The sequence below is a fragment of the Lathyrus oleraceus genome, chromosome 5 (assembly GCF_024323335.1).
Source record: "Lathyrus oleraceus cultivar Zhongwan6 chromosome 5, CAAS_Psat_ZW6_1.0, whole genome shotgun sequence".
Taxonomy (NCBI): Eukaryota; Viridiplantae; Streptophyta; class Magnoliopsida; order Fabales; family Fabaceae; genus Lathyrus; species Lathyrus oleraceus.
Genome location: NC_066583.1, coordinates 524,114,546 through 524,128,174, shown reverse-complemented (window position 1 = coordinate 524,128,174; position 13,629 = coordinate 524,114,546). Strand labels below are relative to the sequence as shown.

Genomic DNA, 13,629 nt, shown 5'->3' with positions numbered 1-13,629 from the left:
GTTCTAATGATGGCCAAGGTCAGTTTAATAGGGTCCCCAAAATGGACGTCAATTTACTAGATAAAAGTATAATATGTAACAACTCTTAGTTTTGTAGGGCTTTTAGAGATTTTAAGGTTTGTTGTGAGATTAGAGTTTGCTCACGCAAGGAGGTGAGACGCTCAACATGTTTTTTATTTGTGTTCCCTTGGTGACCTCTCACGCCACCTCTTGTCGTTCTTTATAAATATATCAATAATCTTAATAGATTTTATTAGATTTTAGTAGGTTGAACTCTCGAACCCCATTATACAAGGAAAATGAAGTTTGTGGCTGACTTCCAGCTAAACATCAAACAAGGAGTGAAACGGTGAATCTTCCTTCCAAACGGTGGATTGAAGAGGTTAGTCTCCTTTATACGAGAAACTTGGAGTAGTTAATCTTCGCGCTTCAAACTAAGAATTTACATGGGTTGATCTTGAACCTTGGAGAGATCTTAACACCAGGCTAAGCAAGCGAACCGAAACTTAGTTTTATACCGGGCTAACATGGAACATGTGATATTTTAACACCGGACTTAACTCTAACCAAAGCAAGCTTTTAGCTGCGGGCCGAGCTTGAACCAAATCTTGGTTTTATACCGGATAAACCAAGAACCTCTGAGATTTTAACAGTGCATTGATCTCAAAAAACCAAAAATTTTCACGAGTTTGGCTTTGAACTCAAACAAATAAGTTCTTAGTAGATAAATTGTTCAACCAAGATAAAATAAAACTTTCTTGGTGAACTTACAAAATCACCCTTTCCAGAATTACATTTTTCCCACTCGCTAAATGACTTTTTCAAAAGCGCTAAGGCTAAAATTTTAGTGACAGAAAGTACATAAAAATGATTTTTAGAGAGAGAGATAGAGAAGTGAAAAATTAATCACATTTTCTGAATGTTAAAATATGTGGGAAGGGACCTCTATTTATATGTTAGAGGTTGACACAAAAAAAGGAAAAAATTTAAGACTATAAGTGATAAATCAATTGATTGACATTATGTCCCAATCTATAGGTATGCCTAATATTAAAATATTATTGTTAAAAATTTAGTTATTATGTAACTAACTTCTACATGAACCAAATACTATCACTTAGAAGCTATTAGTATAAATAGGAACTCATCATCATATGTAAAGTTTAATTAATAATAATAACAACTCAAGTGAAGTATAGCTTCAACAATAAAATATTGCACCATCATCTTCATCTCTCTATAACCTCATCATGAACTATGATTCAAACTCTAACAAATAGTAAACTGAATAATTAAGTAGTAGTTATTTATAACTACTCTTCAATTTTTATTTTCCCCTCCTTTTTTCAATTTAAAAAGAAAATATATAAATGGAGTTTCCCTCAATTGAATTCATTCAGATCGATGAAATAAACTCAATTCTCTGTCAATGCTTCCATTAACTCAAGATATATCATAACCAAATACATGTTAAATGTAGGGCACCACATGGTACATAATGCTTCCAAACTAACGTATATAAAAATATGAACGATCTCTTTAAAGAATCTCAATCAATAATTTTATACAAATATTTGAACACATATGGTCATATGAAGTCGAGAGGTGGACAATGACCCATTAAATTTAATGTCATTTATGATTATTATAATGTTTTGTTTTTACTCGAAATTGCACCTATATATTTTTAGAAAAAAATTAAAGTCATCATCCCCTAACCCTAAGTTTTTATTATATTTTTTTTTTTAACCTCCCTTGATCACGCAATTCACATGCATGAATATATGCGAATATTAATGTACATAGAGAAAGATTTAAAATTAATTTCAACTATACTAATCAATAACTATGTTTTAAGTTATATAATAATAAAATGTTTCTTTAGAATCTAAGTAAATTGAATTTCCAACTTTATCTGCATCAAGTATTCATAGATATTGGTTATCCATTCTTAAATAAATAATCGAGATTGTTAACATTAATTTATCAAAAGTGTAATAAGTTGATATAAAATTAGTGAGTAAGACTGATTTTTGTATGGAAATTTTACTGCACAAAATATAGGTTTAGAATAAAGTTCTCAAGAAGAATGGATATCTATGGTAGAAAAGATCAATAAGTAACATGCAAATAAGAACTCATACATGATGATAATAATAAAAATCAGGTAAATCCAATTGTATAAGATCATTCAAAAGAAATAAAATTCAACAAGTTAAACTAATAATCGCAAATACAAATTAAAATCATTTTTACGGATTAAAATTATAAGAATTGGGTATGTATTCCTTATTATGTTGCTCAAGTTTTTGATTTGATTCAAACATTTTACAATAATATGTGCATTTACGCACTTCTTCATTTCAACTTCCATTTCTACAAACTACTTCATATCAATTATGAGTTTTTTTTATGGATTGCTTTATATCCTACAAGATCTTGATAATATTAGAACACTTCATGACAAATATCAAATTAATACAACATTTTAATTTTCATAATTTTTTTTCTTCTCTTCATAGTTTCTCTTCTCAATTTGTTGCCATTCTTTCACACAAATAACAACTAATGTTTCTGCGGCTTCTATATCAAAATCATTATACACTAATTTAAGCTGTGTATTATCATCTTTTTCTTCCGCAACATTAATTAGTGATTTCTCTTCTTTTTCTTCATCCACATTCTTTTCTTTTTCTTCAGCCACATTAAATTTTGTATTCTCATATTTTTCTCTAGACACAAATTTTTTTCTACGATTGCACTTTGATCTTTTTCGAGTTGGGTGTTTTGAATAAAACTTAAATTGATTATACTTACCAAATTTTGGTAGAGTATAATAGAAGTTTCTTTTCTGAGATCGAAGATTGTGTATATGAACGTTTTTAGGATTGCGAGTTGATGAAGAAGATGCAGAGATCGATTTAATTGGATCTCTTGTTGTCTCGGATGAGTACTGCGACACTTGGATGTTGGTTGAAGGTTTTGGAGGGATTGATAACCCAGATGAGTGAGATCTCATGTGGCCTCCTAAAGCTTTCCCATTAAAAAATGATTTGTTACAAACGAGACACACTCTACTCTTATTCATATTCTCCATAGTGTGACAATATCCTACACTTCTTACCTCTTTGCCTAAAATTTCAAACCTTTAAAAAGACCAAAAAAGGAACGTAGGTATTTAGTTTAGGGGATGCACCTTCTAGAACAAAAAAGGAAAAATAAAACTAAATTTGTATAAAGAAACAAAAATGGAATTGCATTATTTTTAGATTTGAATGTTTCTTTGAAAAAAGTTAATGTTTATCGGTTACCAATATTTATATGAGAAATCATTTAATAATTATTAAAAAATTGAAAAATAAGAAATAAGTTTTTGAGAATCCAATTTCAAATACATTTAATAAAAAACTATTAAAAAATTATTTAAAAAAATGGAATTGCATTATTATTTTTGAATTTGGTTGATTCCATTGAAAAATTAATATTTACCTATATAAAAAACAATTCTATAATTATTATATAAATTCAATAATAAGAAACAATTTTTTGAGAATCAAATGTTCAAATACAGTTAATCACATAAAATAATTTTAAAAAATTCACTTATACAAAACAATTTTTTGAGAATCAAAGGTTTAAATACATTTAATAAAAAATTATTAAAAATTATTAATAAACAAAAAATGAATTTCATTATTAATTTCATATTTGATTGAATCCTTTGAAAATAATCAATATTTAACAATTAACAATATTTACATGAGAAACAATTTAACAGTTATTTAAAAAAAATCAATAATAAGAAACAATTTTTTGAGAATAAAAAAGTCAAATATATTTAATCAAATCAAAATTGTTAAAAAATTCAATAATAAGAAACAATTTTTTTTGAGAAACAAAAGTTCAAATACATTTAATCATAAAATTATTTAAAATTATTTATAAAAAAACAAAATCGTATTGCATTATTATTTTTGGATTTGATTGATTCCTTGGAAAAAACATTTCTTTAATTAAAAATATTTATATGAGAAACAATTCAATAATTATTAAAATAAATTCAATAATAAGAAACAACCTTTGAGAATCAAAAGGTCAAATTTATTTAATTAAATCAAAATTAATAAAAAAATTCAATAATAAGAAACATTTTTTAGACAAACAAAAGTTCAACTACATTTAATCAACCAATTATTTAAAATTATTTTAAAAAATGGAACTGCATTATTATTTTTTGTTTTTATTGATTCCTTTGAAAAGAACTTAATATTTACCAATTTAAATATTTATATAGGAAAAAATTCAATGATTATAAAACAAATTCAGTAATAAGAAACAATTATTTTAGAACAAAAATTCAAATACATTATATCAAAAAAAATTATTTAAAATATTTTATAATATTAACAACTTTTGAGAATCAAAAGTTCAAATATATTTAATCAAAATTATTTAAAAATTCAATGATAAGAAACAATTTTTTGAATTAAAAGTTCAAATATATCCATTAAAAAATTACTAAAAATTATTATAAAAACAAAAAACTGAATTTGTATTATTATTTTTGGATTTAATTAATTCCTTTGAAAAAAATTAATATTTACCGGTGGGCAATATTTATATGAGAAACAATTCAATAATTATTAAAACATATCAATAATACGAAACAATTCAATCATTATTAAAACAAATCAACTATAAGAAAATATTATTCAAGAATCAAAAGTTCATATACATTTAATAAAATTAAAATTCTTTAAAAAATCAATAATAAGAAACAGTCTTTTGTGAATAAAAATTTAAATACATTTAATCAAACAATTATCAGAAATTATTAAAAGAAACAAAAAATTAATTGCAATATTTTTTTGGATTTGATTATTTCTTTTGAAAATAAATTAATATTTACCAATCAACAATATTTATATGAGAAACATTTCGGAAAGAAAATTGAGAATCAAATGTTCAAATACATTTAATTAAACCAAAATTATTACAAAGTTCAATGATAAGAAATATTTTTGAGAATCAAAACATCAAATACATTTAATCAAATCAAAATTATTAAAAAATTCAGTAGTAAGAAACAATTTTTTGAGAATCAAAAGTTCAAATACATTTAATCAAACAATTATTGAGAACTATTAAAAAAACAAAAATGGAATTGCATTATTATTTTTGGATTTACTCGATTCCTTTGAATAAAATTAATATTTACCAATTAATAATATTTATATGAGAAACAATTGAATAATTATTAAAAAAATTGAACGATGAGAAACAACTTTTTGAGAATTAAAAGTTCAAATACATTTAGTCACATAAAATTACTTAAGAAATGGATGATACAAAAAATATTTTTGAAAATCAAAAGTTCAAATGCAATTAATCAAACAATTATTAAAAATTATTAATAAAAAAAACGAACTGCATTATTATTTTTGGATTTGATTCATTCCTTTGAAAAAAATATTAATATTTTACAATTAACAATATTTATATGAGAAAAAACTCAATAATTATTAAAGATAATAAGAAACAATTATTTGAGATTCAAAAGTTCAAATATATTTAATCAAATCCAAATTATTAAAAAATTAAATAAAAAGAAACATTTTTTGAGAAACAAAATTTCAAATACGTTAAAAAAAATTATTTAAAATTATTTAGAAAAACAAAATCAAATTGCGTTATTATTTTTGGATTTGATTAATTCCTTTGAAAACAATTAATATTTACCAATTTAAAAATAATTATATAAAAAAAAGTTTAATGATTTTTAAAATAAATTCAATAATAAGAAACATTTTTTTGTGAATCAAAACTTCAAATACATTTAATAAAATCAAGACTATTTAAAAAAAATAATAAGAAACATTTTTTTGACAAACTAAAGTTCAAATACACCTAATAAACCAATAATTTAAAATTTAAAAAATGGGATTGCATTATTATTTTTTGATTTGATTGATTCCTTTGAAAAAAATATGGATATGCACTTCGTATTCATCTTTTGAAAAAAATATGGATTTTGACTTTTTTAGAAATTCATTCATGTAATAGGACATGTATTATAACACTTAATAGTCAAAGGTACAAATTGGTCTGATTTGAATTCTCGTAGTTCAATACTTATTTTCTTAGTTCTACAAATGAATTCATATCCAGGACTCTCCTTGAATATGAGACTTCTCTCATTTTCTCTCAAATACTCTCTCAAATGTTCAGACAGTTACAATAGATTTAGAATGATGGAATAAATTACAGCTCAAAATACTATATTCCTTAATATAGGAATAAGTCTTATGAATAAAGTATGAAAAGCACAATAAAAAAAACAAAAGACTCAAACTATTGAAACATGCCTTACTTGATTCTCAAGGAGGTCTGAGTAATTGCAAACAAGAGTTCCTTCTTAAATAAAAATAAAGTTCAACTCCAAAGTCCATTAGGGTCTGTATCTTTAAATACACTTGAATCAATCCCACGAACGCATGAAACAAATATTCATTAAATTGATTTGCAATAATTGATTTGATCAATCTTGGTGAATGATCTTATGGAAAAACTCATATTTCAAAAATCACATAAAACATTTAAACAAGATTAGACAAATATAGAAACAAATCTTTAATCAGATGCGAGAATCACTCAAAATAAACTAGCTTCTAGATGAGACAGACTATCTCACGGTCTTTGGATCATTATGCCCCACATCGTACTTCCTAGTTTGAGCTTATAGAGACACAATTTATCACACAATATCATGACATCTTCCTCTATATGCTGTCTGTAAAATAAGGTGAATCAGAAGTAACAATAAACAAGAGTCTAGATATAGATTTATAATTGATATTCACACATACTATTGAATCTATCATATCATTTATTAAACTAAGAGATTGTCAAAAAAATAATACTTTTTGATATTGTGATGTTATTTTCGATATGGGTAATTTTGTTAAGCAATAGTTGATAATATAGTTTGATAGTTAAAATGTTTATAAGTGATAGTTGATATGCATGTATAGGTAGAGTTGTATTATAACCACAATAACTCATTGTATTTCCATTCTCATATTTTAATTAGTTATTATTATTTTATATTCTCAAATAATTTTTAAAACAAACCTTTTTATGATTAGAATATATATATATATATATATATATATATATATATATATATATATATATATATATATATATATATATATATATTTACATCAGTCATTATGGATTTTATAATTTTATCCACTATATTATAATTTTTGTTCACATAAATACTATTATATTTAACAGACACAAGCATCTTTCTTTATACTAATAAACATTGGATTAGGCCTAACACATACTCTAATATAGTTTTTGATCCTAATATAAATTCATGTTTCAACTATTTGTTCACAGGCTTGAAAGGAGTCTAATAAGAGTTTTGTATTAAAATAGAGTCTTAATTTTATGATAAAGTATAATATATTCGTATCCTCTTCAAGATTTTATTTATTTATTAATTTAATGATATGGAATGAAGTTTTATGTCATGGAATGATATTAAACTCCATTGTTTATATTAGTCAGTAGTATGGATTACATTCATTGCCATCACTTTCTATCATATTTATATCCCTTCAACTTTGGTGAAATGACGAATTTATCCCTAAAATATCTAAATGATAAGATGGATACTCCTTTTATTGAAAACTCATCTTCTTAAAAAAAAATGAAACAAAAGACTTTAAGAATGGTTGAATCCCAAGGATGCATCTCGTTGATAATCATAATAAATTACTCGTTTAGCATAATCTACTTATATAACAAGAACTCATATGAAAACTAACTAATTTGTTATAAAAGGACATAAACCATAAACATACTAATTATGCAGAGAAAATCACAAAACATAGATGTTGAGTAGCAAAAGATTCGCTGAGGAGAGCAGTGGCTCTCCCATTAAAGACATGACATTGAAAGTAGAATCTTTTTTGAGACATTCTCAACATATGAAGACACAGGCTTGTTGGGAAAGCATAGGCATTTCAGATGACTTATGGACTAAGTTTCTTCATGGATAAGCATGGTATTTTTGGTTCACAATGTGCCAACCTCTCTAGGAGAAACAGGGTGGTTCAAAGACCACTTGGCTAAGTAATTTCAAGGTTTAGAAAGAGTTTCCTCGCTGGGGAGAAATGATAGGCTTGTTGGACGATAAACAACACACACATATAAGTGATATTATTAACTATTGACTAGAATATATATAATTAATCACGATAATACATAAAGATAGGATATTGAACTCTAACCCTAAAAATTACATTTCATCCGACAATCTTATTTTTGTTTAGTATCATTATAACTTTATTATTAAAACAAGCATATTTTTCAAACACTTATCTTAAAATTATAAACATTATTTAACGAATTTAATATCCCACTCGTCCATGTGGATATGATATACACAAAACTACTTACTTTTGTTATTCAACCTGCCTTTTAGTGAGGTCGCACGAACTGAGCACGAGGGCCACAAGCTGATAGAAGACGTTCTCTATGGGAGCACTGATCACCAAGAGAATGCCTTTGAATAATGGTAGGCTCCGACAGATCGATGAGCTCAAGGCTTACTTATTCACACCTTTGGAGGCCTTTTTGTAATGATTCTCAATGGGTTTGTGTAATTATTATTATTATTATTATTATTATTATTATTATTATTATTTATTTCTAGTGCATGTAAAGATTTTCTTGTACTATTTTCCCCATTTTGGGATTAATTAAATGGTGGGCTTGTATTTCCTTATCTTATTTACATGAATTAACTCACACTATCTCGAACATGGCTTGCCATTGTTATGGCCTTGTAATGGAAAAGATTCATTATGAGGATGATAACGTTGCTCCGGGGGAGGCAAGGATTTATGCATGAGGATTCAACTTGTGTAATTTCCTCGGGGGTGACATGGATTCCTTCATGAGGATTCAACATATGTAATCGCCTCAAAGGGCGACAAGGATTCCTCTGTGAGGATCCAACATATATGGTCGCCTCTAAGAGAGGTTTCTCTAAGGATCCTTTCACTCTTCAATTTCCTGCACAAATATTAACAAGAATTCCCATTATATAATAACGTAAAAGAGCCTCATTAAAAACCAACGCGCCTTATTGACAATAGAAGAGAAAATAGTGCTCCCCCCAAAAACAAATTATGTCACTAATTTAACCATACAAGCGGAAAATATTGCAACTTTCCTAAATAAACCAAAAAAATACACAAAACTAACCTAAATATGTCTTAACTCCTAAAAAATTAAAAGTTTTTAACAAGGTTCTTCTCCTGCTGCCTTCGTTTTTCCTGAAGTGGGAAGGACATGCCATCGTCCTTGGGAATCACTTCTTGTGTCTTGTCCCAGCTTTACACCTATAACTTTTACTCCCACGACTCTCATTTTCTTCAAATTCAGGCTCTCTACTTAACAGATCTTGGCGATCTCTTGATCCTATGGATAACCACAACCTTGCTATCTAAGAGTGGGTACTTCATGCAAAGATACAATATAGACATGGAGGCTCTCAGCTAGTTGTAAGAAGGACGCTCTATAATCATTTTAAACGAGAAAGGTACCTTTATAACAAGGTATCTTACCTTGATCTGCCCAATGTTTTCCTCCTCTCCAAACATTCTCTTTAGTATAATGTGACCCTTCACCTGCAGTTGCTTTCCTGAAAATCCTACTAATGTGAAGGAGAATAACGATCCAAAACGCAGCGGAAATTATAATTTTCTCCTTTAGTGATCCTTACGAATGAGCATGATCGGTGATAAAATCGTTACCTCTTGTGGCGATTGAAACCCTTGATGCAGATCAAAGGAGTGATCACGAACGTTGAATTGTGACAACGCCTCTACTTAATCCACACGAACGGATTCCTTCAGTTTCAGTGCTAGCTGCTAGGAATGAAAGCTTTGAGTGAGAGAGAGAGAGAGAAATGAAATTTTCATCTGCACAAATGCTTCTGCACAAGGGTTCTATTTATAGAACCACTTGTATGGGTTGTAAACTAAAAAACCCACTTAAGTGTATGTGACCCATATCTTATGATATACCAAAATCACTTAAGTGTGTGGTACCTTACCATAATTCATATTCTACTTAAGTGCATTGTACCTTATGATGTCGTACAATTCACTTAAGTGTACCGTACCTTGCAATGTTCCTTATTTACTCTATCTCTCATCAATCCGTCCTTTTGTGTGTGATCCTGTAGGTTCTCGCGATATTGGTAATTATATTAAATCACGTATTTAACATAATAAACAGTGAGCGGTATCTAGCAACACATCACTGCTATACAAGACACGAAAATATCATGTGACCTGACAAATCCTTTTGTGATAATACTTATGTGTGCAATTACCCTTTTGCCCTTATGTCTATATTGAACACAAGGCATAGACCGTGTCATCCTTCACTACGCCAAAAATGACTTTTAACAGCGCATCTTAGACAGCGCTTTTAAAAGAAAGCGATGTCTAAGGTTAAAATTAAAATAAAACACGGAAAATGTTCCAAAAAAATAATGAAAGCGCTGTCTAAGGGGGGGTATTAGACAGCGCTTTCTAAAAGCGCTGTCTAAGACCCCCCCTTAGACAGCGCTTTTAGAAAGCGCTTTTAAATATAGACCTTAGTCAGCGCTTTTGATAAAGCGCTGTCTAAAGTCTTTAAATTAAAAAAAAAATTAAAACCAAAAGCGCCCAAGACCTCAAAATCATCGTCGACGGTGGTGGAGCTCAAACCAGGAAACAAAATGACTCAAACCCTTCGTCTTGTCCTCCTAGGCATAAAGACCACCACCCCAAGACCTAACTCTCAATCAAACAGGAGAATCGAAAGGAAGAAATCATGAACCCTAAAATCCTAAAGATAAATTAAATGGCCATGAGAGAGAGTCAAAGTCTCAAACCATAGGGATTTGACTCCATCAGGCGAGCTTTACATGATGGGAACAAAAAAAGGTCAATCGAGGAACTTGAGTCACTACCTCGTCGGAAAAGATGACCAGAGTGAGGGCAACGACGACGAAGATTTCAGGCGAGGTCTCCTCTCTTACTTTTCTATGCTTTCTCTTCTTCTTCCTCTATTAAAAAAATAAGTGAGGGTTGAGAGGGATTTTGGGCTAGCTCGAGACTTGAGATTTTGAGGTTTGGTGTTTCAACTGTTTAGGTTTAGGGCTTGAGAATAGTGTTTGATGTTGTGTGTTTTTTCAAACTCTGATGTTGTCTCCCCTCCTTTAACTTTGAGTGTTCTCTTCTTTTATATTGAAGAGTAAAGGATTTTTGTTGGGTTTTGATTTATAAAAGGGAATGGAATTGGAAATGCTAGACCATGTTTTTCCAAATGCATGTTTGCTCTGAAAAAGCATTGCGCCCTTGTACCTTGCTTGTCTGCTTCTTTTGGATTGTTATGCTCTTTTTACTATATTACATTTGTTAATGTTACTTCTTTACTGTAGTAAAATGTGAATTGAGTGGAATTGGCTTACTATACATTAATGTGGAATTGCAGTTATGCTTCAAATGCGTGAATGCTATGATGCCTTGGACTTGTTGTTGTTGACTTGGACTGCTGTTGGTTTTGGTTGCATGGTTTGGAATTTGTTGCAAGTTTTATGTCCATTTATATGCACATGGTTAGGTTGCATTGGATGCTTGGTCTTCTTGCAGGTATGAAGTTGTTAGGTATTTTTGGAATTGTTTGTATTTGTTGGGTTTTGCTGCAACAGTTGAATTGGTGCAGGGTGCTCATGGATTGATGCTTGCTTGCTATGGCTTTTTGCAGCTTGATGGAATTGGATTGAAAGTGTGTTTGTTCATATGAAATTGCACCAAACTTTGCAGGTTTGTTCTAGTTTGATGCGGCTGAAATTGAATTGATGCATGGTTGAATTGTGAAGGTCTGTTGCAGGTTTGTATGTTGACCTGCCTTGCTTGATGTTTGTGCATGTTTTGGAATGCATTGTTGTAAATTTGGTGATGGCAATATGGTGAAGGTTGGTTGGAATGAGTGATGCATTGCAGAATTAAGGGTATTTGGCTATGGACAGCAGGGCATTTGGTACAGGAAACAATGTGGACTATTTGTCCATGTATTTGGATGTCGCAGATTCAACTAGTTTGCCCTATGGTTGGAGTAGATATGCACAGTTTAGCTTGGCAATTGTTAATCAAATCCATAATAAGTTTTCTGTGAGAAAAGGTATCCCTTTCATTTTGAGCATTGCTGGAATTACACTTGTCACATGATGGCACTGGCTAGTCATAACTGTAAGTAGGATAGAGCATTGCTGGAATAAAAAGTGTTTTTTTTTTGCAAGATGTCAAGATGTATGTTGCAATTAATGGATGCAAGATCATTTGATACTCAAATAATCTATAATTTGTTATAATTAATCATTTGACACCTCTTTACACACACACACACACACTGATTATTCTGCATTTGGCTCTTATTTATACGGTATCAATTATGTTTTTTCAATTACCGATACTATTTACACACACACACACCTCTTTACAGTGAATTTCTTGATGATGCTTTATTTACTGATTTTGGCTACTTGTGTTGGTTCAGTTATTTCAACTTGCGAGTTTGTGTTCCGTTGTTCTTTGTTGTCGAGTTGCTCCTCTGCAAAAAGCCGGTATTGTTTCCCTTGTGAAGAAGAGAACATCTGACATGACACTAGCCATTGGAGACAGTATGAATTCTTCTCTCGATTTCGTTTTAGTCAGTAAATTTTTTGTTCATTTTGTCGCCATTATTTTGTTCTAGTTCCTGTAATATACTAGTCTGATTATGTATATGCATGTGTTTACAGGTGCTAATGATGTTTCAATGATTCAAATGGCTGATGTCGGAGTCGGCATCAGTGGACAAGAGGGCAGGCAAGCTGTAATGTCATCAGATTTCGCAATGGGACAGTTTAGGTTTTTAGTTCCTCTCTTGTTGGTTCATGGTCACTGGAATTACCAAAGGCTTGGTTACATGATTCTATACAATTTCTACAGAAATGCTGTCCTTGTTCTTGTCCTATTTTCTATAACTGTTCTGTACTTACGTGTACATCTCTATTTTTTTTCCATAATCATGAAAAAAAAGTGATTAATTTGCTCTAGTGAGGTTTGAATGACTGCAACTGTAACCTGCTAGTGAAATATTGCTGACAGTATTTGTTTTGAACTGATTTTGTAACTTTAGTATGATTGTTTTGTGCTGAATTTGTTTTATAAAATGATCTTCAAAGTCGAATGGCCTTAACTGTAACCTGTTAGTGAAGCGTCATTGACGATGGTTGTTTTCTACTGATTTTTAACTGTAATAATCTGGGGGAAATGTAACCATTAACATCACTGATAAGAGTTGCTTCTTTACTAGGCTGAAGCCGGGGCTTCTGCCGGTGGTGGTACTAGACGGATGGCTGCACAATCTGGGGGTGATGAATTTTCGATGCAAATCCCAAACAATAAGGTGTGCAAAGTTGCCTGAAATATGTACACCCATGTACTTTCTACAGTGTTTTGTTTATAGTTGATTTGGTTTCTTAGGTCGGCCTTATAATTGGTAAAGGAGGAG

General features: G+C 29.6%; 1 protein-coding gene across 1 annotated transcript; it reads right to left on the bottom strand.

The window, feature by feature from the left end:
• Positions 1-2,488: 2,488 nt before the first annotated feature.
• Positions 2,489-3,097, bottom strand: LOC127081793 (zinc finger protein ZAT1-like). Its single transcript, XM_051022011.1, has one exon. The coding sequence runs from the start codon at positions 3,095-3,097 to the stop codon at positions 2,489-2,491; it is 609 nt and encodes a 202-aa protein (XP_050877968.1).
• Between the last annotated feature and the right edge of the window lie 10,532 nt (positions 3,098-13,629).

Coding starts and splice junctions, on each gene's coding strand:
- LOC127081793 (XM_051022011.1), bottom strand. CDS start 3,097: ATGGAGAATATGAATAAGAGTAGAGTGTGTCTCGTTTGTAACAAATCA.